Source organism: Chlorocebus sabaeus, chromosome 19 (genome assembly GCF_047675955.1).
Source record: "Chlorocebus sabaeus isolate Y175 chromosome 19, mChlSab1.0.hap1, whole genome shotgun sequence".
NCBI lineage: Eukaryota > Metazoa > Chordata > Mammalia > Primates > Cercopithecidae > Chlorocebus > Chlorocebus sabaeus.
The window spans coordinates 732,799-759,245 of NC_132922.1; the positions used below are offsets into that span (position 1 = coordinate 732,799).

A 26,447-nucleotide genomic window follows, 5' to 3' on the forward strand; every position below is an offset into this window, starting at 1 on the left:
GAATTAGGCACTTGGAGCGTTTTTACTGGCTTTCACTTTCTTATTTTAGAGTGCTTACAAAATCCGAACAAATGGGGTTTAAAAGAACTGTCTCTTTCAATCTACATTTTGGTTTAATACGCTTGAGCAATAAACGCTGCCTTGTAGACGTGGCTCTGGCTGTTTAATGTGGGGTCTCAGCAGGGTCGGCTCTCTCACTACTGGAAACCTCGGGACACAGGGAGGAGGGCTGGGTGAAGGGAGGGCCAGCTTTTCACTCACTGATTTGTGTAACCCCTAGAGGCCAGTACTGGGGGCTGGTGAGATCCCAGTGGCATTCCTGGGGGAAGAGGGAGGGAGCTGGGAAGGAACCACCCTGGCCAGTGGACGCAACCACTCCCTGCCCCTCAAGTCCCCCACCAGTCCCTTCAGAGTCGGGGCAGAAACTCCCTTTTGGGGTATCTTGGGAAGTTAAATGCAAAATAAAGTTGATTTAAAACCAAAGACATCTAGGCTTTGGAAAGTTGCCACGAGTGAGGGTTCTGGTGGGGCGAGTGTGTCTTTCCTACCCCCACCCCGAGGCGCCGGATGAGACACGAGCTACCCCTGGCGGGGTGATGGGAGAGTGGGGTGATATGATCTGCGGGGTCGGAGGGGATAGGACACGGGCCGTGTGGACCTGGGTGGGCTCAGAACACCGGGGGGACAGCGGCGTGGGACCCCACGAGTGGTTCTGCGGACACCAAGGCCCTCCCAGGTTCCACCGCAGGACGGGGACGCTGCTGCGGTCACCCCATGGCCCCCAACAACCAGGACCCGCAGCGCGTAGCCCGGGAGGAGCGAAGCGTCCGCGGCGTCCTCACCCCGCCGCTCCAGCCTCGCGTGGGGCAGGGCCCAGGGAGACGGGGTGGCGTGAGGGCCCCGGGGAGGGCGAGAAGGCCCGGCGGGCCTGGGAGGCCTGAGGGGAGGGGCAGGTGTGACCCGCGGGTCTTTGTGACCTGGTGGGGGATTGAGTGTGACCTTCACGGGGGGCGCGGGGCCGCAGCGCGTGACCTGGGGCTACACTCGGGCCCTCTCCGGGCGGACACCATGGCGCGCACCGTCCCGCGCCCCGGACCCCGCAACCGCGCCTGCTCCGACAGCAGCCCGGGACCCGGACCCCAACCCGGGCCCAGCCCAAGCGCCGCCGACTGCTACCGGTCCGGGCCCGCGCCCCGCGCACGCCGCAGCCCCCAGCGCCCCCGCGTCCCCCGCCGCCCGCGCAGCCCCACGCCCCGGGGCCGCCGCCGCCGCACAGCCCCAGGCTCCGGGCCCAGCAGCCGCCGCACCGGGGGTGCACAATGCGCGTGGCCGCCCCAGCACGTTGCCCCGGGCAACCCCAGGACGCCGGGCTGCGCGGTGCGAGCCACTGACCCGGTCCCCGGTGAGCACGACCCCCCGACCGCGGAACCCCAGGCTCGTCCGCGCTTCCGATCCCAGACCGGATCCCTCCCCCACACCCGCCTTCGGAACCCCAGACCCGCCCCCCACATCCCGAAACCCAGGCCTACCCCCTCTCCCCGCCCCGGGCTTCCGAATTCTAGATGCCTCCCTCTAGGAATCCCAGACTCGGAATCCTCGCTGGGAACCACAGAACTCCCCCTCGACACCTGCCCTACTCTACCACCCGCCGGCACTCGAAAGCCCAGAGCTGTTCTCCCCACCTTCCCCCATCTTCTGGGAACTCCACAACTGTCCACTCCCCTCCGCCTTCAGAACCCCATACCGCTCCTCATTAGCCTAGACCTGCCCCCCCAACCCAGACCTCCCCCTCAACCTAGACCTGATCCCCAATTGAGACCTGATACCCACAACCCAGACCTGACCCCCAATTCCCAGACCTGCCGCTCAACCCAGACTTGATACCAAACTCAGTCCTAACCCCCAACCCCAGACCTGATCCCACAATCCAGACCTGACCCAAACCTAGACCTGACCCCAACCCAGACCTGACCCTCAACCCGGACCTGACCCCAGTGCAGACCTGACCCCCAACCCAGACCTGATCCCCAATCCAGACCTGATCCCCCAACCCAAACATGATCCCCCAACTCCAGACCTGACCCTCAACCCCAGACCTGATCCCCCAACCCAAACATGATCCCCCAACCCCAGACCTGACCCTCAACCCCAGACATGATCCCCCAACCCAGACCTGATCCCCCAACCCAGACATGATCCCCCAACCCCAGACCTGACCCTCAACCCCAGACATGATCCCCCAACCCTGACCTGATCCCCCAACCCAGACATGATCCCCAACCCCAGACCTGACCCTCAACCCCAGACATGATTCCCCAACCCCGACCTGATCCCCCAACCCAGACATGATCCCCCAACCCCAGACATGATCCCCCAACCCCAGACCTGACCCTCAACCCCAGACATGATCCCCCAACCCCAGACCTGACCCCCCAACCCAGACCTGACCCCAACCCAGACCTGATTCCCAACCCCAGACCTGACCCTCAGCGTGGGCCTCAGAACCCTCTCCATCCCCAGGGCCCCCTACACCCTCTGGGTTTCCGCATAACCACCACACCCTCCCCTCTAGGGTCCAGAGGAGCAAAGGGCGAGCTGTTGGAGGCCAGCATGGAGCCAGAGAGGAAGGGGCTCTGGTCGGCTTCTTCCAACGGAGACAGGAGAGAAGAAAATAGTGCGTATCGTGTATTGCCTGCCTACCAGCCACTCGCCCAGAGCAGTGCTGCAGCTCCCAGGCTCAGAGGCAATGCTGGCTGCAGCCTGCTGCCAGGAAATCGGGAATCCGGGGGCGGGCACTTCACTGAGCTGTAGAACCAGGTGCCTTCTCTTGGACGGTCCAGGCATAGAACCCCAGGAGTGTTGCGGGGAGCTGGCTCCTGCCTCCTGCACCCTGATCCCACTGTCCAGCTTCTTGGGAAACTGGGAAATTAAACGTGTGGGTGTGAAGGGCTCCCTTGGTGGGTCATGGGGGGCCGTGTACTCGCGTTTCTCTTCCTTCCTGCCCTTGCCCTCTTCAGGCTCGTCTTCGTTGCGTGGGTAAATGCTCCCTAGGGGTCAATGGCTGGGTTACAGGGCGGGCTCATGCTTAGCTTTAGAAGCTCCCCCAACCATTTAAGGGCCCAATTGAGAGCTCCGGTGGCCCCCCACCTCCGCCGTCCCCACCCGCAGTGGGTGTCCTCACTGCCACTCTGGGCACTCTGGTGGGTGTGGTTTTAATTTGCATTCATTAAATCTCACTGGTTTTAATTTGCATTTCCAGACAGCTCAAGGTGTTGAGCTGTTTTTCACCTGATTATTGGCCGTTTGGAGCTCTTCCTTCCGGAGTGTGGTTCTGGGTCTGCAGGCCGCGGTGAGATTGCTCTGTGACCTCATGGACTTGGAGGAGTTCTCTGTATGTCCTGAATACACGCTCTTTGTCAGATGGATGCAGCCTTGTCAGTCACTTCATGCTTCCTTTTGATAATCAGAGCTTCTTAATTTAATTCAATCTATGTTTTTTGAGACGGTGCTGGTGGGAGTGTAACAGTGAGGACGGCCATAGGTCACTGGCATCATCATCTTGGTTTTGGTGGGTGTTAGTCAGCTTCTTTACGGCAACCTGTTTTATATCAGCAGGGTCTTTATGACCTGTATCTTGTGCCGACCTCCTATCTCATCCTGTGACTTATAATGCCTTCACCATCTGGGAATGCAGCCCCGTAGGTCTCAGTCTCATTTTACCCAGTCCCTGTTCAGGATGGAGCTGCTCTGGTTCACACACCTCTGACACTTCCACCACCGTACCGTGGACCAGCATCCGGCCACACGCCCTCTCCCACAGCTCTGGTCTCCATCACTATGGACTGTGGATGAATTTTGTTGGCTTATGGATGGCGCCTCTCAGAATATGCCATTTCATGTCTGGCCTCGTCAGAGGCATGTCTTTTTTTTTTTTTTTTTTGAGACACAGTTTCACTCTTGTTGTCCAGGCTGGAGTGCAATGGCGCCATCTCAGCTCACTGCAACCTCCACCTCCCGGTTCAAGGGATTCTCCTGCCTCAGCCTCCTTAGTAGTTGGGATTACAGGCATGAGCCACCACGTCCGGCTAACTTTTGTATTTTTAGTAGAGACAGGGTTTCACCATGTTGGCCAGGCTGGTCTCGAACTCCTGGCCTCAGGTGATCCGCCCGCCTCGGCCTCCCACAGTGCTGGGATTACAAGTGTTAGCCACTGTGCCCGGCTAACTTTTGTATTTTTAATAGAGACAGGGTTTTACCATGTTGGCCAGGCTGGTCTCGAACTCCTGGCCTCAGGTGATCCGCCTGCCTCGGCCTCCCACAGTGCTGGGATTAACAGTGCTGGGATGACAGGCATGAGCCACCGCGCCCGGCCTTGGATGCCTTATCCTTTGATTTGATGTCCTCTTTCTCTTTTGCAGAATTAAAACAAGGAATTTCCCAAGACTTGGCTTCTTCCTCCAGATTAGACAGATATAAGATAGCAAGGCAGTTAACGGAAAAAGCTATTAAGGTAAATGCTCCTTGGGACTCAGTGGGGAGGGGGGACACTTTTTTAAAAGGACATTTGTTTTGGAACTTGGAATCTGTCCGTCTGGTCTCTGACGCACTGTGTCCTCGCGCTGCAGCCTCCTCCCTGTGGGGACTTGGCTGACGTTACCTTTTATTTACTTACTTATTTTTGAGATGAAGTCTTGCTCTGTTGCCCAGGCTGGAGTGCAGTGGCACAATCTCAGCTTACCGCAACCTCTGCTTCCCGGGTTCAAGCAATTCTTGTGCCTCAGCCTCCTGAGTAGCTGGGACTACAGGTGCATGCCACCATGCCCAGCTAATTTTTAGTAGAGATTTATTTAGTAGAGATTGTATTTTTTAGTAGAGATGGAGGTTTCACTGTGTTGGCCAGGCTGCACTCCAGCCTGGGTGACAGAGCGAGATTCCATCTCAAAAAAAAAATTACATTATTGGGTGATGGATACCCCCAAATCTTAGAAACCAGCACCAAAGAGCTTATCCATGCAACCAAAGTCTGCCTATCCCCCAAAAATGATTGAAATAAAATAAAATATCCTCTTGCCATTTTAGGAGAAGAAGATTTTCTCTATTTATGGACACTACCCGGTGGTCCGGGCCGCTCTGCGAAGGAAGGGCTGGGTGGAGAAGAAGTTCCACTTTTTGCCCAAGGTCATTCCAGATGTCGAGGACGAAGGCGCTGGGGTTGCTGGTAGCGTATCGGAGGCGCGTGTCTCAGCTCAGGGCGTGTGTGTCTGTCACAGGCAGGGGGAGTCGGCACTGGCCTGACTGTGGTGCCTGCCCCTCAGTCCTGGCGTGCCTGATGGGGTGTCTCCGACCCCAGGTCTCCATTGCCCTCCTGGCCTCCCCGCCCCAGGCGGTCGTGCCAGGCAAACTCTTTCAAGTGCCCAGCCCTGCTCCCTTCTCAGAGTCCCTGTGGCCCCCGCCCAGGCCTCCTCCTGCCCGGGTGATTTCTGTCATCCTCTCTCTGCCTGGCCCCGGCCGTCCCTCCTCCAGCCCCAGGTCCCCGAAGTCCACTCCTCAGGCCCCCGCGGCGCTGGCTGCTCCTGGCTGACATCTGCACAGCTGTGTCTGTGTCCTCTTGGCCCCATTGAGACCCGGATCAAATGTCCCCCTCCTCCTCCACCCCTGCCCGTGGCCCCTCAGCCTCTATCACTCCCACCCCCATCCCGGGCTGTCTCCACCATTCCACACCCGGGGACACCTGGGCCTCCAGGAATCCCGGGCCCCCAAGCCCTGTCACAGCCCTGGGGAGGTTCTATGCAGTGGACGCTCACTGGATGTATGGGGGCTGCCAGAGCGCCCCGAGCCTGACTCAGGACCCACAAAGGCACCTGCTCCACCAGGGGAAGGCCCCACCTGGAGCAAGGTTTCTGGAAGTAAACAAGTTGCTGTCCTGCCTTCGGACACAGTGCAGGAAGTCTAGCTGAGGCTCCATGTTCAGGCCTCCCCTGTGTTTCGTTGGCAGATGTTACATGTGGCAAAGTCAAAGAAAATCAAGAAATGGCCTTGGAGAAAACAGACGACATCCACAACGTGATGGTACGTCCCCTGCGTGCATCGTGGGCATCCCCTGCATGCATTGTGGTCAGCCGCGCCTCTCCAAGGCTTCTCACACCACCACCCTGCTCCATGCCCACTCGCCCATGTCCGGGGGGGATGGCAGCCCAGCGGGGGCAAAGCCCCAGTCACAGCAGGGCCCCTTGACCGGGCAGCAGGACCTGGCTGCCCCCAGGGGTGGGGCGAGCCCTTTGGCGCTGGATGAGCCGCTGTGCAGTGAGTGGACCCTGTCCTCCAGCTCCCCTCCACCCACACCAGGCTGGCTTGCTGCGTGCACGTGGAAGCTGAGGGCACTGAGGCCCAGCAGGGCTTGGACAGCTCGGCCGGTGTGTTGCAGGATGGGGCCTGGCCAGCGAGTGAGCTGGGGTCTCCAGCAACACGGCAGTATGCGCCTCCCCACCTCCCCAGGCCAGCCTAGTCCCTGAGGGCTCCCAACCCTCCACCATAAAGAGGACGAAAGAGAAACCAGAGTGGGAGGCAACATTTGCAGTACTTAAAATTTAAAAGATCAAATGTCCAGAATATATAAAGAACTCACAAATCAGTAATGAAAAGACAAATAGAAAAATGGACCCAGACTTGATGAGGCGCCTCCCACACGGCCAGTGAGCTCGTCCTTCCGGGTTCCTGGAGTCAGTGCCTTTCCCATAGAGCGTCGTGGGTGCTCCAGCGGCTCCCACAGGTCCGTGGGCAGTGGTGTGGACACAACAGAACATTCCTCACTGTTCTGGAGGCTGGAGTCTGGGTCAGGGGCAGCGTGGCTGGGCTCTCTGAGAGTGTCCTGCTTCACGGACAACTGGCTTCTCTCTGTGTCCTCACACAGAGGCAAGGGTTTTTGTGGGGCCTCTTTGTAAGGGTGCAAGCCCATCGTAAGGGGCTCAGGCTCATGACCTAATCCTAAAGCCCGCCTCCTATGCCATCGCCCTGGGAGTGAGGATTGTAACACATGCGTTCTGGAGAGACAGAAACACTCTGGTCATTGCGCCCGGAGGAGAGACAGCTGCAGGTGGCAGTTACCTGGTGGGGGTGGCTGGGGGACTTCGGCTCTGTTGATGATGCTGTTTCTCACCCCGTACACAGTGGTTAGTGGTTAGCAGTTAGTGTGCTGTTATTTACACACACACACACACACACACACACATATTTTTTTGGGGGGGTCGTGTTTTGAGATGGAGTCTCACTCTGTTGCCCATGTTGGAGTACAGTGGTGCGATCTCGGCTCCTTGCAACCTCTGCCTCCCAGGTTCAAGTGATTCTCCTGCGTCAGCCTCCCGAATAGCTGGGATTACAGGCGCCCACCACCAGCCTGGCTAATTTTTGTATTTTTAGTACAGACGAGGTTTCACCATGTTGGCCGGGCTGATCTTGAACTCCTGGCCTCAGGTGATCTACCTGCCTTGGGCTCTCAAAGTGTTGGGATTACGGGCGTGAGCCACTGCACCCAGCCTGGTTGGAATTTTGACTTAACAGATGCCATTTTGTAAACAGAAAAGCACCAACCGCACGCCCCCAGCTCCACGCCCAGCCCCTCCATCAGCAGGGCAGGAGCGGGAGGCCAGAGCCTGGGGCTCAGGGAGGGGTGCGCAGGGCCCACGGTGCAGGCCTGGGGGCTTCCGTCCTGGGGACTGTGAGCTCTGGGTTATGAAGTGTCGTGTCATCTCGGCAAGTGGTGCGTCCCCACACCCAAGTGGACCCCGTGCGGAGGGCTCAGGCCCCACCTGCAGCCCCACATCAGGGGTGGCTCCCCAGAGCCCGAGGCCCCTCCATGGAAACCCTGCGTGCTCCTGGTTGCGCCCCACATCCCGTGCACAGGAGGACCACAAGGAGTACTGCCGCCCACAGCAGAGCCCAGCTGGGATCCTCACGTTGCACGTCACGTATCCGCTGATGGTCACCTCGCTCCGTCCCATCCTGGCTGGTGTGAATGTTGGATGCTGAGCATCAATAAAGACGTTTTTCTTGCCAGTCTAGGTTGGTAAAAAACGAGATGCCGTACCTCCTCTGGACCATCAAGAGGGACGCCATTGACTATCACAGCCTGACCTGCGACCAGATGCTGAACCACTATGCAAAGACAGCCTCCTTCACCACCAAGGTGAGCCGGCTGCTTGGGCATGGCGGGAGCTGGCATGGGGAGGGGCTTCTGCAGCCATTAGGGATCCTCGGTGGCTGGTCAGTGACCATGGGTGGCCATCGGCAGCCACCAGCCACCTCCTGGGCGCCTCCCAGGACTCCTGGTCTAAGGCCGTGGCCAGAATGACTCAGTGCCCACCCCACCCCCTGCACCCCTGTGCCCTTTGCTCTGTGTCTCTGGGTGAATCCGGGGCCACAGAAGCCCCTTCCTCAGAGCACAGAGGCCAAGCCAAAGATGGGGCTGAGTGGGGGCTGCCACAGGGCTTTGGATGCTGAAAGGGCTGTGGGTCCCCAGGGGAAGAGGTGCCGTTCCCTGCAGCACTGGGCACTCCCCCGCCTCCCCCGGCCTCCAGCCCTGCACAAGGCAGCTTCCATACCCTTCCCACCAAGGCCCAGGGCTGGGGCCTGCCCAGGACGCAGGGTGTGGGATCCCTGCTGAGGGAGGGGTCCGGGAAGAGGGGCTTCCCTGGCACAGTGGTCCCTCTCAACAGTCCAGGTGCGGCTGCCTCAGTACAGCAGGGGGCGGAGGTGCGGGACAAGGCTCCCTGTTGCACCTAATACCCCAGGGTCAGGCCAGCGCCAGTGCTGTTGTGGGAACACGGCCCCTTCAAAGACGCTGTGTGCACAGCCAGTCAGCGGGTGCTGTGTTTTCATGGGTGTGTGCACAGCCAGTCAGCATGTACTGTGTTTTCTGGGGGCCAGCCACTTTTTTTCCTTAACGGGGTGACAGACCAGACGTTGGGGTGCGGGGACTTCACGATATGCCTCTAATGGCCAGTGCTGCATCGTGTGTGGTGGGCAGTGCAGGGCGTGTAGCTGCATTCCGGGTCCTGCAGCCGGTCCTCCCTCTCCTGGGGTCTGAGCTGTGGGACACCCTGTGGCCCATTTAGGGGCCTGGAGGGAGCCCCAGTGCCCACTGCCCTCGGTGCCCTCAGCTGCAGCCTCCCCATTCCCCGGGACCTGCCACGTCCCCCACTGCCTCAAGGATGCTTCTAAGCCTGGCTTGCACATCCACCTACTGACTGCTGGGACAGGCTGGAGGGGGCAGCCTGGGGCCCTGGGGGACTGTGTGTCTCGGGAGGGGGAGGGATCCGCCCTAGGGGTGCTATGTGGTGCCGCATGGCCAGGCGAGTCCGAGGTGGACGGCCTGTCCTCGCCTTGTGAGCGAGGCAGAGCTGAGCTGAGCTGCCCCTTGTACCTAATGTGCCGCTGTCTCTGGAGATCGGGCTGTGCGTGAACATGCGGAGCCTGCCCTGGTACGTCCCGGCCAACCCCGACTCCTTCTTCCCGCGCTGCTACAGCCTCTGCACCGAGAGTGAGCAGCAGGAATTCCTGGGTAAGTGAGGAGATGGCAGAGGACCCCAGGGCGGTCAGCAGAGAGGCTTCTAGAAAGATCCCCCGGCGCTGAGACAGACTGATGGGGCAGGGTCTGAGGACAGAGGACCGGAGAGAGGCCTCCCATGGCCATGGTCGTGGCAGTACAGGGGCCAGGGACCCCGGGGAGGGAGGGCGGGCAGGCAGGGAGTGTGTGGCTCTGCACTAGGCCTGTGGACAGCGCGGCGAGCAGCTGGGGCGAGGCAGGCTCCATGGTTGGAGGCCGAGGGGTACAGTTGGATGGCTGCAGTCACAGAGGCGCTGCAGGGAGAAGGGCAGGCAGAGTGGGGGTGTGGGAGCAGGCCTGGGCCCCACCGGCTGTGAGGGCGGGAAGTGGGGCGGGTCGGGGAGCCTCCATTGCCCTGGCCCCATCTCCAGTCCCCAGTCCCGGCTTGGGCAGATGGGGCGAGGCCGTGCTGTCCTTTCAGAAGACTTCCGGCGCACCATGGCATCCAGCATCCTCAAGTGGGTGGTCAGCCACCAGAGCTGCAGCAGGAGCGGCAGGAGCAAGCCCAGGGGCCGGAGGGAGGAGGCCGGGAACAGCGACCTGAGCAGCAGGCAAGGTACGGTGGGCCAGGGCAGGGCAGGGCAGGGCCAGGCCACCAGAGCTCGGGGCCTCCACGGGGGCCCTCCCACCTCCTGGGTGTGGTCAGTCCTGAGGGTCGCGGCAGCCGGGACCGGATGCAGCAATGCCTCAGACTCTCTCGATTCTCGTGGCAAATGGGTTTTCTCTTCTAACCGTGGGGCTGAACGTCAAAGTCACCCCGTTTGTAAAGCACCTGGCTGTTAACACAACCCTGGGACGTCCGAGTCCCACACTTACTGCCTCAGTCCCGTGCCGTGGACGTGGTTCCAGCCTGTGGTCAGAAGCCTGCCCTGCCCCACGGCCACCACGACGCCGCATCCTGAGTCTCCCCAAAGGGGCCCCATGGGAGAGGACACAGGAAGCCCCAGGGAGAGGCACCCCTGGGTGGCACAGGGATGTGAACCAGCCGTCGTGTTTTTGGACAAAACTCAAATCTTTTTTGTGGTGGTTGGTTTTAATAAAATGTACTTTCTAGAGCAGTTTTAGGTCACAGCACAGCTGAGCAGAGGGTACAAGATTTGCCACACTCTGCTGCCTCTGTGCCTCCCCCACCACCAGCATCCCCCACCTAAGCAGTGCGTTTCAGCTGTTGACAGATGAACGTTGGTGCATTAGACTTTTAGAGTGTATTTGAGCAAACAGTGATTTGTGCCAATCAGACGGCTGCAGGGCTCCACCAAGGGGAAAACCCTTCTAAGTAAACGTGGAAACAGAGGAAATAAATCCTGATTGGTGAACGCTGGAGCGGTGGCCTTGTTTGTGCTGAGTGACAACCCAGCTGGCTGCCTGTGATTGGCCGTGCTTAAGTTTCGTTTTCAATTCTGAGTTAGGTTGTGGTTTGCGTTTGTCGGAGACCAGGTCACTTGGGCCACCTCAGTCTGATGGCCTCCTAATTAATGGTTTATTTTTGAGATGGAGTCTCGCTCTGTCACCCAGATTGAAGTACAATGGCGTGATCTTGGCTCACTGCAACCTCCGCCTCCTGGGTTCAAGCAATTCTCCTGTCTTAGCCTCCCAAGTAGTTGGGTGCCCAGCACCACGCCCAGCTAATGTTTTATATTTTTAGTAGAGATGGGGTTTTGCCACGTTGGCCAGGCTGGTCTCAAACTCCTGACCTCAGGTGATCCACCCACCTCGGCCTCCCACAGTGCTGGGATTACAGGCCACCGCACCCGGCCTAATTAATGATTTTAACACAATTGGTGAACCTACAATGACACATCATAGTAACCCAAATGGTGTTACACATTCTACAGGTTTGGACAATGTATGATGCCGTGTATCCACCATTCCAACATCAGACAGAGACGATCCCTGGCCCTAAAACTCCCTGTACTCTGTCTCTTCATCCCCCCCTGCCCTGAGCTCCTGGCTACCACTGATGTTTTTCCTGTCTCCATGGTTTTGCCTTTTCTAGAATGCCATTCGGTTAGAACGACGTAGCATGGAGCCTTTTCAGATGGGCTTCTTCGACTTAGTAATATGCACTTCAGATTCCTCCAGGTCTTTTCATGACTTGAGAGCTCATTTCTTTTTAGGGCTGAGTAATATTCCACTGTCTGGATCCACCACTGTTTACTTGTCTATTTATCTACTAAAGGACATCTCAGTCACTTCCAGATTTTGACTATCATGAATAACGTTTCTCTCGATATCTGTGTGCAGGTCTTTGTGTGGCCATGAGTTTTGAATTCATTTGGGTAAATACCAAAGAATGCACTTACTGGGTGGCATGGCAAGAGTATGTTTCATTTTGTAAGAAACTGCCAGACTGTCTTCCAAAGTAGCTGCACCATTTTGCATTTCCACCAGCAATGAGGGAGAGTTCCTGTTCTCCACATCCTCACAAGCCTTTGATGTGGTCAGTGTTCTGTTTGCAGCATTATCCTGGGTCTGTATTAGTGTCTCATTATTGTCGTGATTTTGTTGTGAGACAGGGTCTCACTGTGTTGCCCAGGCTCATCTCAAACTTTCAGGAGCAAGCGAGCCTTCTGTGTCAGCCTCCCAAAGTGCTGGGATTACAGGCATGAGCCACTGTGCCCAGCTTCCATTTCCTTGTGAATTTCTGAGGGTATTTTATAGCAAAAAACTTGTAGATATGGAATTGCTAGTCCATAGCGGTATATGATATCGAACATGTGTTCATATGCTTGTTTTCCATCTGTATGTATTTTCAGTGAGGTGACTGTTCAGATTGCTCATTTAAAATTGTTTCCTCGCTGGGTGCGGTGGCTCACAGCTGTAATCCCAGCACTTTGGAGGCCGAGGTGGGTGGATCACTTGAGGCCAAGAGTTTGAGACCAGCCTGGCCAACATGGTGAAACCCCATCTCTACTAAAAATACAAGATTATCCAGGCATGGTTGTACACGATCCCAGCTACTCTGGCGGCTGAGGCAGGAGGATCACTTGAACCCAGGAGGCAGAGGTTGCAGTGAGCCAAGATCTTGCCGTCCAGCCGGGCAACAAGAGCAAAATTCTGTCTTAAAAAAATAAAAATAAAAAGTAAAATTATGTTTTCTTGTTGTTGAGTTTCAAGAGTTCTCTGTATACTCTAGGTAATATTCCTTTATTAGATGTGTGCAAGTATTTCCTCCCAGTCTATGGCTCGTCTTCTCGTTGTCTTGACATCTTGATATTGTCCTTTACAGAACAGAAGTTTTTCATTTTAATGACGTTTAACTTATCAATAATTGCTACTGTGAGGAGCTGAGGGTCTAGCGGCGGGGTTCATATGTTTCTTGTGAGGACATAGCACTCACAGAGCCATTGGAGGTTGGGACCATTCAGGAGGGAGGAAGTCACCTGCCCAGATGCAGGCGTGACATCCAGGGTGGCCGCCCAGAGAAGCTTGGTTGGGTATTGGAGTGCCTGTCTGGGGGTCTGGGATACTTGTTGGGTATTGGGGCACAGAGGGAGTGGAGCGAACTTTGTCCATGGCCTTAGGCCTCACCCCTCGAGGCGGGCAGGGCTGTCCCTGGGTGGGGTTCCCACTCCATGTGCCTGTGTCTGGGTTTCAGATGCTGAAAATGCTGAGGCAAAGCTCAGGGGTCTCCCGGGGCAGCTTGTGGACATCGCGTGCAAGGTGTGCCAGGCCTACCTGGGGCAGCTGGAGCATGAGGACATCGACACGTCGGCAGACGCCGCGGAGGACCTCACCGAGGCCGAGTGGGAGGACCTGACACAGCAGTACTACTCCCTCGTTCAGTAAGATTTGCGCAGGCCCCGAGCACGTGTCGGAGCCATGAGTGCGGACTGCAGGAGCTTCCGGGGCAGTGCAGCCTTGGGGAATTGGGTCACCTGTCTGGGCATTAGGTTACTTGTGGAGTATTGAGTGTTGGGATGCCTGTCCTGGCACTGGGACTCCTGTCTGGATGTCTGGGATGCTTGCTGGGTATTGGGGCACCTGTCTGGATGTCTGGGATGCTTGTTGGGTATTGGGGTGTGTGCCTGGATGTTGGGGTGCCTTATGGGTGTCGGGGTGCCCAGGCCCTCTGTTGCCTGTCCCACTAGGCCCCTGATGACTGTTGAGAGGATGATACCCCCTCAGGGGGCCTTTAGGAAGTAGCATTGTCTTGTGTATCTTCAAAATCCAGAAGGGTATGATGTCATTTGGGCCCCCCACAGCCCGAGACAGGCAGGTGGGGTTTGTCTGTTTTGCAGCTGGGACACCTGCCTCACTCTTGTCATTGGTGAGTGACTAGCAGAGGGGTGCCTGGGCCCAGAGCTCGGCAGCTGGTGAATGACTGGCAGAGGGGTGCCTGGGCCCAGAGCTCGGCAGCTGGTGAATGACTGGCAGAGGGGTGCCTGGGCCCAGAGCTCAGCAGCTGGTGAATGACTGGCAGAGGGGTGCCTGGGCCCAGAGCTCGGCAGCTGGTGAATGACTGGCAGAGGGGTGCCTGGGCCCAGAGCTCGGCAGCTGGTGAGTGACTGGCAGAGGGGTGCCTGGGCCCAGAGCTCGGCAGCTGGTGAGTGACTAGCAGAGGGGTGCCTGGGCCCAGAGCTCGGCAGCTGGTGAATGACTGGCAGAGGGGTGCCTGGGCCCAGAGCTCGGCAGCTGGTGAATGACTGGCAGAGGTGTGCCTGGGCCCAGAGCTCGGTAGCTGGTGAATGACTGGCAGAGGTGTGCCTGGGCCCAGAGCTCGGCAGCTGGTGAATGACTGGCAGAGGTGTGCCTGGGCCCAGAGCTCGGCAGCTGGTGAATGACTGGCAGAGGTGTGCCTGGGCCCAGAGCTCGGCAGCTGGTGAATGACTGGCAGAGGTGTGCCTGGGCCCAGAGCTCGGCAGCTGGTGAGTGACTGGCAGAGGTGTGCCTGGGCCCAGAGCTCGGCAGCTGGTGAGTGACTGGCAGAGGGGTGCCTGGGCCCAGAGCTCGGCAGCTGGTGAGTGACTGGCAGAGGGGTGCCTGGGCCCAGAGCTCGGCAGCTGGTGAGTGACTGGCAGAGGTGTGCCTGGGCCCAGAGCTCGGCAGCTGGTGAGTGACTGGCAGAGGGGTGCCTGGGCCCAGAGCTCGGCAGCTGGTGAGTGACTGGCAGAGGGGTGCCTGGGCCCAGAGCTCGGCAGCTGGTGAGTGACTGGCAGAGGGGTGCCTGGGCCCAGAGCTCGGCAGCTGGTGAGTGACTGGCAGAGGTGTGCCTGGGCCCAGAGCTCGGCAGCTGGTGAGTGACTGGCAGAGGGGTGCCTGGGCCCAGAGCTCGGCAGCTGGTGAGTGACTGGCAGAGGGGTGCCTGGGCCCAGAGCTCGGCAGCTGGTGAGTGACTGGCAGAGGGGTGCCTGGGCCCAGAGCTCGGCAGCTGGTGAGTGACTGGCAGAGGGGTGCCTGGGCCCAGAGCTCGGCAGCTGGTGAATGACTGGCAGAGGGGTGCCTGGGCCCAGAGCTCGGCAGCTGGTGAGTGACTGGCAGAGGTGTGCCTGGGCCCAGAGCTCCTGGTTCACTGACTCTCATCATCACCGTTCACCACTCCAGGGGTCCAAAGGCTGACCCTGGCCTTCTTGCCCCTGCTGAGGGCCCAGTTCTTCCTGGGGCCAGGGGTTCAGCACTCCCTTGGCAGTGGCCACCAGAGAGAGGAGCTGGGCGGAGGTGGGCCTGGCCCCCCCGGAGCATGAGCAGCTGCTGGCCAATGGGAGAGTCAGGAAAGTGACTTGATTCAGAGGGTCTGCAGCAGCTTCATGCTTCATCCCATGGTGGTGTTGATTCTTTTGTTTCTTTCTTCTTCTTGTGAATTAATCAAGTATTTTTCTTTTCCTTTTATTGAGGGATTACATAACTACAGTTAAGGGCACGCAGTGTATAATCCTATCTGTACATGTGGATGAAATTTTGCTTATGTGTCCACCTGCGTAGCCACAGTCCACTTGAGACAGAAGACGTTTCCAGTCCCCCGTCAGCGCCTGTTAACCTTTCTCGGGAGAACCCCACAGGGGTCACACCTATTCTGACTCCTGCAACCATGAACCAGTTTTGTTTTCAGATTTCACATTTGGGGAACAGTCTGTGCTCTCTCGTTTATGACTTCTTTTGCCCAACATGAAATCTGTGAGGTCCATCCACGCTGGCATACGTGAGATCCATGAGGTCCATCCACGCTGGCATGTTGAGGTCCATGAGGTCCGTCCACACTGATACACGTGAGGTCCGTCCACGCTGGCATGTTGAGGTCCATGAGGTCCATCCACACTGATACACGTGAGGTCGGTGAGGTCCGTCCATGCTGATACACGTGAGGTCGGTGAGGTCCGTCCACGCTGATACACGTGGGGGTCTGTGAGGTCCGTCCACGCTGATACACGTGGGGGTCTGTGAGGTCCCTCCACGCTGGCACACGTGAGGTCTGTGAGGTCCCTCCACGCTGGCACACGTGAGGTCTGTGAGGTCCCTCCACGGTGGCACACGTGAGGTCTGTGAGGTCCCTCCACGCTGGCACACGTGAGGTCTGTGAGGTCCCTCCACGGTGGCACACGTGAGGTCTGTGAGGTCCCTCCACGCTGGCACACGTGAGGTCTGTGAGGTCCGTCCACACTGATACACGTGGGGGTCTGTGAGGTCCCTCCACGCTGGCACACGTGAGATCTATGAGGTCCGTCCACGCTGGCACACATGAGATCTATGAGATCCGTTCACACTGGCACACTTGAGGTCCATGAGTTCTGTGAGGTCCGTCCACGCTGATACACGTGGGGTCAGTGAAGTCCATCCACGCTGGCACATCTATAGTTACGAGTTTTGTTCTTTTTGAAGGTAATGGCTTTTCCTCTTGATGCTTCAGGATATTCTGTCTTTGGTTTTCAGCAGTTTGATTATAACATTTCTACAAGTAGTTTCTTTGTATTTCTCCTGATTGAGGTTTGTGGGGCATTGTGATCTGTGGGTTGGAATTTTTCCTCAGATTTAGAATACTCTAGGCCATTATTTCTTGGCTGTTCCTTCTGCCCTATTCTCTCTCTCTTCTCTCTTCTGGGGCTCCAGTTACATAAGTGTTAGTGCTGGGATTACAGGCATAAGCCACTGCACCCAGCCTAAATCTGTAATTTAAAAACTTTCCTACAAAGGAGGATCCAAGGCCATAATGGTTTCACTAGTTAATTAAATTTAATTAATTCATTAATTAAAATTGATTCCAATAACACACAAATGCTTTCAAGTAACAGAGAAGGAGAGAACATTTTCTAATCATTTTATGAGGCCAGAAAAGCCTGGGACCAAAACTTGAAAAAAGTAAAATAACAAAAAATTATAGGCCAGTATTTCTCATGATTACATATATACAAAACTTTAACCAAAATATTATTTAATGAAGCCAGTGAAATGTGAATGAAATAATGCATCAGAACCAAATGGGCTTTATTCCAAGAATGCAAGGTTGGTTTAACATTGAAAAGTTAATCAGTTAATTTTATTACATTTTCAGAATGGAAAAGAAAAGCTGTAAAATCATCTCAATAGGCAAAAAAAAAAAAAAAAAATCACCTCAAGAGGCAAAAATTGATGAAACTTAATACCTGTCCTTGTAAATTTGTTTAGCCAACTTGGAAATGAAAAAACTCTTCTTTTTTTTTTGAGATAGGATCTCACTCTATCCACCTAGGCTGGAGTGCAGTGGCACAATCATAGCTCACTGCAACCTCAAACTCCTGGGCTCAAGCAATCTTTCCAACTCAGCTTCTCAAGTAGCTGGGACTCCAGGCACATGCCACAATACTGGCTAATTTTTAAATTTTTTTATAGAGACAGGGTCTTGCTATATTGCCCAGGCTTGTCTTGAACTCCTGGCCTCAAGCAATCCTGCTTTGGCCTCCCAAAGTGCTAGGATTACAGGCGTGTCTGACTACACACAGCCAGATCTCTTCATTTGAAAGTTTAAGAGTCCAACAGCTAATATATTTCTTATTGATTATATACTATTGAGAGTGTTCTCCTTGAAATCAGAATGAGACAAAGTTGCTCACCATCAGACTTCCATTCAGCATAGACTGAATGGTCTGACTAGTTTAATAGTACAGGGGAAAAAAAAGTAAGGCATAAAGATCAGAAAGGAAGAAATAAAATTCTTATTTGTAGATGGTATGATTGCTCATATAGAAAATTTAATATTTAAATAATTTAAATAAATGGTAATGTGTTAAAACTAAGTGAAATCAGCAAGGTCACTGGGTACAAAGTTAATATACGAGACTCCATCATATTTCTATGTTCTAGCAACAAACTGTGAAATGAAATTCGAAAAACACAATACACTAACATCAAATAACAAGAAACCTCTAGAAATAAATATAGCAAAATACATTCAAGACCCTAAATTGAAAGTTATGAAGTTAAAGTGACAGTAAATACCTAATAAACGTGTGTGTGTGTGTGTGTATAACATGTTAATAACTTAGAAGACTTAATAGTGTAGACATGTTTGCTTTTCTCAGACTAATCAATAGAGTCAATGTAATCCCAGCCAGAATCTCGAGAGGTATTTCTTTTGCAGGGCAGGGAGGGGGCAGGAGGAATTAATGAACTGATTTATATAGAAATATGAATCATTTAAGAAAAGCCAAAACAGACTTGATAAAGAAAATCAAAATCAGAGGACTTGTGCTCCAAATTTCAAGACTTACTCTAGATTTACAACAGCGAAGATGTGACATTGGGGTAGGATCAGTGTAACAGAATAGAGTCTAAAGATAGATCCTCCCATCTGTGATCGCTGCATTTGAGATCATTAGGGAAAGGTTGGTCTTTTCACTAAATGGTGCTCCAGCAATGGTCAGCCATATGAAAAAAAAATGTACCTTGAATTCTGCTTCACAAATACACAAAAATTAGTTTGATATATCATGTGATACGTGAAAGGCTTTTTTTTTTTTTTTTTTTTTTTTTTTTTTTTTTTTTTTTTTTGAGACAGAGACTGGCTCTGTCGCCCAGGCTGGAGTGCAGTGGCCGGATCTCAGCTCACTGCAAGCTCCGCCTCCCGGGTTTACGCCATTCTCCTGCCTCAGCCTCCGGAGTAGCTGGGACTACAGGCGCCGCCACCTCGCCCGGCTAGTTTTTTGTATTTTTAGTAGAGACGGGGTTTCACCGTGTTCGCCAGGATGGTCTCGATCTCCTGACCTCGTGATCCGCCCGTCTCGGCCTCCCAAAGTGCTGGGATTACAGGCTTGAGCCACCGCGCCCGGCTGTGAAAGGCTTTTAAAAATGGGAACGCATTGGGCCAGGCGCTGTGCCTCACGCCTGTAATCCCAGCACTTTGGGAGGCAGAGGTGGGCAGATTACAAGGTCAGGAGTTCAAGACCAGCCTGGCCAATATGGTGAAAACGGTCTCTACTAAAAACACAAAAATTAACTGGGTGCGGTGGTGCGTGCCTGTAGTCCCAGCTACTCAGGAGGCTGAGGCAGAAGAATCTCTTGAACCCGGGAGGCAGAGAGGTTGCAGTGAGCTGAGATGGTGTCACTGCACTCCAGCCTGGGGCAACACTCTGTCTCAAAAAAAAAAAGGAGTAAAAACTGACATCACCAAGTGTTTGCCAATGTGTGGAGCAGCTGGAACTCTAGACATGGCTAGGGGAGTGTAAATTGGCACAACCCATTTAGAAAAGTCTTTGACAGTTTCTTATATGTTTAGGCATCTGCATATCCAATGACCGAGATAATCCATTCCAAGGTATTTATGCAGGAGAAATGGAAACGTGTCCTCAGAAGGACTTCATTCCTGATGGCCCAAATCTGGAAACTGCCAAACTGTGTTCAAGGAGGGGCTGAGCCACGCTACAGCGTGGATGACTCTCACAGTCCTGTCGAAAGAAGCCAGACACAGGCAGGGCGCGGCAGCTCACGCCTGTAATCCCAGCACTCTAGGAGGCCAAGGCAGGGGGAATCACCCGAGGTCAGGAGTTAAAGACCAGCCTGGCCAAAATGCTGATATCCGCCTCTACTAAAAATACAAAATTTAGCCGAGCATGGTGGCTCATGCCTGTAATCGCAGCTGCTTGGGAGGCTGAGGCAGGAGAATCGCTTTAATCGGGAGTTGGAGGTTGCAGTGAGCCAAGATCATGCCACTGCACTCAAGCCTGGGTGACAGAGCGAGACTCCGTCTAGAAGAGAAGAGAAGAGAAGAGAAGAGAAGAGAAGAGAAGAGAAGAGAAGAGAAGAGAAGAGAAGAGAAAAGAGGCCAGACACAAAGGAGCACAAATTGTGTGGTTTCATTGACAGAAAGTTCAGGAACAGGCCAGCCCCATCTGCAGTGATAGTCAGCCTGGTAACTGGTCTCTTTGCCTGTTGAGGAGCCGAGGCGTTCCTGTCTCGATCCGGGTGGCGTGCACACGAGCGTACATGGACGTACACACTGTACAACTTGACTTTTTCGAGTATGGCAGGGTGCACCTCACTGCGTTTTCTTAGACCCCAATTAAAAGGCAGACCCAGGGGTGACCACCAGGTGGCAGCATCGGACCCCCGCAAGTCCCTGTGGCCGACTCATCCCAAACCGCCTCAGGAGGGTGTGCGTGCGGGGGAGCTTCCCAGCTGCTGCCGGAGGGGATCTCTCTGGGAGTCCCTGGTGCCTCGGGCCCGTCAGTCCTCACCTACTGGGCTCAGCTGGGATCCCTGGCAGGTGTGCCCCGGGGTCAGGACCCAGAGAGCCCTGGCTGTGGCCCCTGCTCGCCGTCAGCATCTGGAGGCCCATGCTTGTTCTCTGACGAGTTTGGGGTGTGCATCTCAAAGTTCCTGGACCTTGCCAGCTCCTGTGCGATGCTCCGCTGGGCTCCTGAGTGGCTCTGTCCCTCACTGCTCGCAGCCTTCTCCCCACAAAGCAGGGGCAACACAGTGGTGCGTGCACTTGTGGGGAGGGTGGTCCTGCCCAAATACCACCTCCCAATGTGGGGGCTGGCTCGGGGCTGGGCTGTGCTGGGAGGCTGTGAGGGATTCCTTCCCACAGCTCATCCTCCTGAGTGAGTTGCTGTAGCCCCGTGTCACTGGGAGCTTGCTGGTATCCTGGGCGGCCTTGGCTGTGACCAGCATGGTGGACGTCATGGGTGACCCACCCTGTTTAGACCTCAATAGTTTGGGGCTGGCCTGTGCCACACAGACAGGGATGTTTCAGGGGTGTGGGGGGCTGACTGCATCCGGTTTGCTCCAAGTCCTCATCACAGTCCTGTTGCCATCCTGGGGTCAGGAGTGTGCAGCGCTCACCACGGAGGAGGCGTGGCAGCCAGTGAGAGCTGGGAGGTGCCCCTGCCTGAGATCACCTTCAGTCCTTCCCCGGGAGGGGCTTGTCACCACAGGGGCTCTCACTCAAGCCCCCCCAGCCACAGCTCCACAGTGGTGGGGCCCCTCCCCTGTTGTCAGGGACACCCCAGACTTACTTCTCCCTTCAAGCTGCCCCCAGCAGGTGGGAATGGAACCCTGATGTCCTGTGTCCTCAGGGGCTTTGCCTCCCCACCCCAGCCCAGGCTGGCTGCGAGAGTCATGGCTGGTGTCCTCAGCCCCGCTGGTCCCCCCTCCTGCACCAAGGCCACCTTGTTAGGATGTCGTGGGGTCCACACTGGGTCTTCACAGCCCTGAGTTTGCCCATGCAGGATGGGTCCAACGGGCCCTGGGGCAGGTGCTGGTACTGGCATGGCTTCCCCCCCACCATCCAGGCAGCAGGAGTGCACCCCCGAGCTCTAAAAGCCACTCAAACAGCTCTAGTGCACCCCCGAGTTCTAAAAGTCACTCAAACAGCTCTAGTGCACCCCTGAATTCTAAAAGCCACTCAAACAGCTCTAGTGCACCCCCGAGTTCTAAAAGCCACTCAAACAGCTCTAGTGCACCCCCGAGTTCTAAAAGCCACTCAAACAGCTCTAGTGCACCCCCAAGCTCTAAAAGTCACTCAAACAGCTCTAGTGCACCCCCGAGTTCTAAAAGCCACTCAAACAGCTCTAGTGCACCCTTGAGTTCTAAAAGCCACCTGGGAATGGCTGCGTCTGCCCCCGGCCTGTGTCTCCCACATTTCCACCATAGCTATGCCTCCCACCCCATGCCTCCCACCGTTTCCACCCAGGCAGGGTGCTGCTTGGGGCCTGTGGCTGGCTCCGACCCACACACTGGGGTCCCCAGTGTCTTAACACAGCCCTTGTCTGGAGCAGCCTCACAGGGCTGTGTTTTCAGGTGTCCACACTGTTGGCAGAACTTCCTGGGCCAACCCGCAGCCCTTTCCTGCCAGGTCAGCTACAGACCATCCTAGAGCAGAGCGCCTGCTTGGTGGGTGAGGCGGGACCCAGGCCTCCAAGTCTCATGCACTTTCTGGATCTTGCTTTGTAGTGGCGATGCTTTCATCTCCGATTCAAGAAATTACTTTCTGCAGTGCCAGGCTCTGCTGAATCAAATCACGTCCGTGAACCCTCAGACGGACATCGACGGGTTCCGGAATATCTGGATTATAAAGCCTGCGGCCAAGTCCCGAGGCCGAGGTGAGTCCCCTGGTGCAGGCGCTCCCTGTACCTTGTTCATCACGTTCATCTGGGTGAGATAAGTCCCCTGGTGCGGGCGCTCCCTGCACCGAGTTCATAGCCACCAACGCCTGCACTTGATGCCAGGGGCTGTGAGTGAGAGGCAGTCTCAGGCCCACAGCACCACAGGGAAGGAAGGGTGCGAGCAGAACGCAGAGGCAGGTGTGGGGGTCAGGACTCCAGCGCTGGGGCAGACCTGGAGGCGTCTTCACAGCATGTGTTCCAATCACAAGGCTGAATCTGGGTTGACGGGTTAATCAGGATTTCCTCCTCTGTATTCACAAACTGGTCTACGCTCTTCTTTTTATATTTTTTTATTATTATTTTTTTTGAAACTGAGTCTCGCTCTGTCATCCAGGCTGGAGTGCAGTGGCATGATCTCAGCTCACTGCAGCCTCCACCTTCCAGGTTTAAGCGATTCTCCTGCCTCAGCCTCCCGAGTAGCTGGGACTACAGGTGCCCACCACACCCGGCTCAGTTTTTGTATTTTTAGTAGAGATAGAGTTTCACCGTGTTGGCCAGGCTGGTCTTGAACTCCCGACCTCAAGAGATGCACCTGCCTCGGCTTCCCAAAGTGCTGGGATTATAGGCTTGAGCCACCACGCCCATCCTGCTGGCTCCCTTTTAAAAGGATCTCTGTCCCCGCCCCTTCACTGATCTCTGTGTCCCCTCTGGAGTCCAGAGGCTGGTTCTGTTGGGGGAGAGCCTGGGGGAGACTGGCACTGGCTTCAGCCTCATCCATGAGCGCTAAGCCTTCCCTGTCCCCGGTCCCCCCACCAGCAATGCTGCCTGCTGGCCCTGGACAAAGCCAGTGCAGGTCTCAGGGCCAAGCTGCGACCCTGCCCCAGGGCTCAGGAGCTCGGTCCCGCTGCACATGGGCTGGGCATGCTGGGTTGAGCGGTGGCCTCTTGCAGACATAGTGTGCATGGACCGTGTGGAAGAGATCCTGGAGCTGGCGGCTACGGACCACCCTCTTCCCAGGGACAACAAGTGGGTGGTCCAGAAGTACATCGAGACGCCACTGCTCATCTATGACACCAAGTTCGACATCAGACAGTGGTTCCTCGTCACGGACTGGAACCCCCTGACCATCTGGTTCTACAAGGAGAGTTACCTGCGGTTCTCAACACAGCGCTTCTCCCTGGACAAGCTGGACAGGTCAGTGCGGTGGGCGAGCTGGACGCCTCAGGCCAGGGAACGGGCTGCTGCCCACCTGCCTGGGGCAGCCGCAGTGAGAAGCATCACGGGCAGGACCCCCTCACTGCCACCTGCCACCACGAGAGGCACAGATGGGGGGAAACTGAGGCTTGGGAGGCTGATGACCTCCCCCAGGGACAGGCCCAGGCCCACTGACCTTCAAAGCCAGCACCCTATACCCCACACTCTATCATTTCTAGAAAATCTTAAAAGGCACCATTTTGCCTGTGCCCGGGGGATCGGAATGGTGTGGGCAGCACCTGGGCCCCGGTTCAGGGGCGGGTGCCTGGTGGAGACGAGTGTGCTGCCCGGGGTGGATGGACCCCCGCCTCGCCCGGGACCGCTCGTGGGCAGGATGGCGAGAGCCTGCAGAGTCCTCAGAAATGTGCTGCCCGCACGGTGATGCTGCCAGCCTCTGTCTTCGCCAAGCCTTCCTCTGACCATTGTGTGGTTCTGGCCAATCCCATGACCAATCTGAGCCCTGTTTCTCCATCTGGGACAGTAACACTCATCCCAACTAGGCCCCTCCAGCAAAGGGTGGGAGTCCTCAGGGGCAGGGTTCTCTAGAGCCAGCTAGGTGGACGCAGCGTGGCTGGGAGGACCGGCCTTGGGTGCCCTCCTGGGCCGGCGGAGGCTGAGCACCTGCCCCTTGTCCCCCCCACAGTGCCATCCACCTGTGCAACAATGCCGTCCAGAAGCACCTGAAGAATGACGTGGGCCGCAGCCCCCTGCTGCCCGCACACAACATGTGGACCAGCGCCAAGTTCCAGGAGTACCTGCAGCGCCAGGGCCGTGGTGCTGTGTGGGGCAGTGTCATCTACCCATCCATGAAGAAGGCCATCATCCACGCCATGAAGGTGGCCCAGGACCACGTGGAGCCTCGCAAGAACAGCTTTGAGCTCTACGGGGCCGACTTCGTCCTTGGAAGGGACTTCAGGCCCTGGCTGATCGAGATCAACTCCAGCCCCACTATGCACCCGTCCACACCGGTCACGGCCCAGCTGTGTGCACAGGTGCAGGAGGACACCATCAAGGTGGCCGTGGACCGCAGCTGTGACGTCGGCAACTTTGAGCTCCTGTGGAGGCAGGTGAGCCACGTCCGCCCCTGCCCGGGCGGTGGGCGCCATCCCCTGGGGGTTTGGTGGCTGCCCGCCATGCGGATGCTTTGCCACCTGGTCACTGGGCGAGGGTGGAACTGCAGGCCGCCAGCGCCGCGGGGTCCATGGAGGACGCCAATCCTGCTCTGTGACCATGCTCGGTCCCACCAAGGGTCCAGGCCTGTCCTGCTCTCCCATGGGGCTCAGTGCCTCGTCGGCACCGGGGAAGGGGCTACTCCAGGAGTCCAGGCGAGCGGGGTGGCTCAGGCTCAGTGCCTCCGTCCTGTTTCCCCTCTCACCCAGCCCTGACTGGTTAGAGGTGGGGGCTCCATGCCTGCAGCCTCCAGGCCCCCTGTGCTGCTCCTTCGCTTTGGCCTGCAGTGCCTCCTCCACTCCGAGGATCTTTCGGGGGCCTCCCTGTGCCTGCAGATGTGCTGGAGCCATTGGGAAGCGTGGCCAGTGCCTCTCTCTTGAGGCCTCTTTGTGGCTAAACTCAGGAAAAGAGCAGCCCAGTCCCTGGGTGTGGGGTCCCTCAGGCTGACCCCCCAAGCCTCAGGAAGCCTTGGCTCCCCGCGGGTTCTCCAGAGCCTGGGAGCCTCCTGGTGGTCTGCATGGGACCCCAGGTGTTCACTCCTGAGTCAGGTGGGGGTCTGTGCCCCAACCAGCCCCTCCTGTGCAGACCCCTCCTGCGTGGACCCCACCATCCCAGCCACAGCCCAGCACCCACAACCTGTTCCTTCCCCACAGCCTGTGGTCGAGCTGCCCCCATTCAGCGGGTCCGACCTCTGCGTGGCAGGCGTCAGTGTGAGGAGAGCCAGGAGGCAAGTGCTGCCTGCCTGCAACCTCAAGGCCTCGGCCCTGCTGTTGGACACCCAGCCACTGGAGGCACAGGGCCCCTCGGCCATGCCCGACCCTGCCCAGGGATCCCCACGACCAGCTCTCCAGCGAGACTTGGGACTGAAAGAAGAGAAGGGGCACCCCCTGGCCTTGCTGGCACCCTTAAGGGGGCTGGCCGAGAGCAGTGGCGCCCCACAGCCTACCCGCACCAAGGCTGCTGGGAAGGTGGAGCTCCCGGCCTGCCCCTGTCGCCATGTGGACAGTCAGGCCCCAAACACGGATGTCCCCGAAGCCCAGCCCACCAAACATTGGGATCCAAACCAGCTAAATGCACACCCCCCGGCACCTGTGCCGCAGAATCTGAAGACAGCGGAGGGTGCCCTGCGTCCGCCACCCGGAGGCAAAGGTAACCTGTGCCGCTCGCGGTGCGCTGTGGGGTTGGGGGCCGTCTACTCCATCCCCAACCCTCACCAGCAGCCGCTGCATCCTCCAGAGCAGGGCACAGGGCAGGCTTCGGTGCGGGGGCCCGGGGTGTCCCCGACAGAGGTGCCGGCGGGAACTGGGGAGCAGGGTTGGGGCACCTGTCCCAGCCCGGCACGGGGGTCTCGGGGTAGGGGGAGTGGGAGTGCCGGCCAGATGGATGGTGGGGTCCCCTCTGTAAAACCTGGCGGGTGATGCCGTTGTCTCCACACCTCTGGGGTGTGGTGCAGGTCGGGAGGATTTGAGTTAAGACCTTGAACAGCTCCATGAACAGCACCAAACTCCCCAGCTGAGTGAGGTGGCAAAAGTGACTGCTGGGCTCTTGTGTGTGGTTTTCTGAAGGCTCTGAGGGGCTGAGATGACAGGTCTGAGCCACCACGCCCGGCCCCCATCGGGCTCTTCCGAGCCTCGGCTAAACGTTCAGACTTCAAGGGTTGCCACAGGCTGCTCTTGGCCTCAGAGTCGCTGAGAAGGACGTGGGGCAGGGACACAGCTGGCCAGCAGGGCAGCATCGCCCGTTCCTCCCACACGGGGGTCTTTATGATGGCGTGATGGGGGTCTTTAGGTGGTGTGATGGAGTGGTCTTTTTTTTTTTTTGAGATGGAGTCTTGCTCTGTCGCCCAGGCGGAGTGCCGTGGCGCGATCTCGGCTCACTGAAAGCTCCGCCTCCCGGGTTCATGCCATTCT

At 56.8% G+C, this 26,447-nt stretch overlaps 1 protein-coding gene across 2 annotated transcripts in view; it reads left to right on the top strand.

The window, feature by feature from the left end:
- The first annotated feature begins 1,257 nt into the window (after positions 1-1,257).
- TTLL8 (tubulin tyrosine ligase like 8) overlaps positions 1,258-26,447 on the top strand; it is a 35,830-nt gene continuing 10,640 nt past the window's right edge. Inside the window, exons 1-13 of one of the 2 annotated variants that reach the window (XM_007976145.3) lie at positions 1,258-1,402; positions 2,573-2,674; positions 4,419-4,510; positions 5,080-5,218; positions 5,996-6,069; positions 8,054-8,182; positions 9,442-9,556; positions 10,023-10,157; positions 13,200-13,386; positions 21,962-22,110; positions 23,064-23,307; positions 24,011-24,434; positions 25,191-25,686. In XM_007976145.3, coding sequence (XP_007974336.3) covers positions 2,611-2,674; positions 4,419-4,510; positions 5,080-5,218; positions 5,996-6,069; positions 8,054-8,182; positions 9,442-9,556; positions 10,023-10,157; positions 13,200-13,386; positions 21,962-22,110; positions 23,064-23,307; positions 24,011-24,434; positions 25,191-25,686 — 2,248 coding nt within the window. In that variant the 5' untranslated portion in view covers positions 1,258-1,402; positions 2,573-2,610. Of the gene's footprint in view, positions 1,403-2,572; positions 2,675-4,418; positions 4,511-5,079; positions 5,219-5,995; positions 6,070-8,053; positions 8,183-9,441; positions 9,557-10,022; positions 10,158-13,199; positions 13,387-21,961; positions 22,111-23,063; positions 23,308-24,010; positions 24,435-25,190; positions 25,694-26,447 lie in introns of those variants that run through there. The other variant, XM_038007282.2, reaches the window with a different exon arrangement.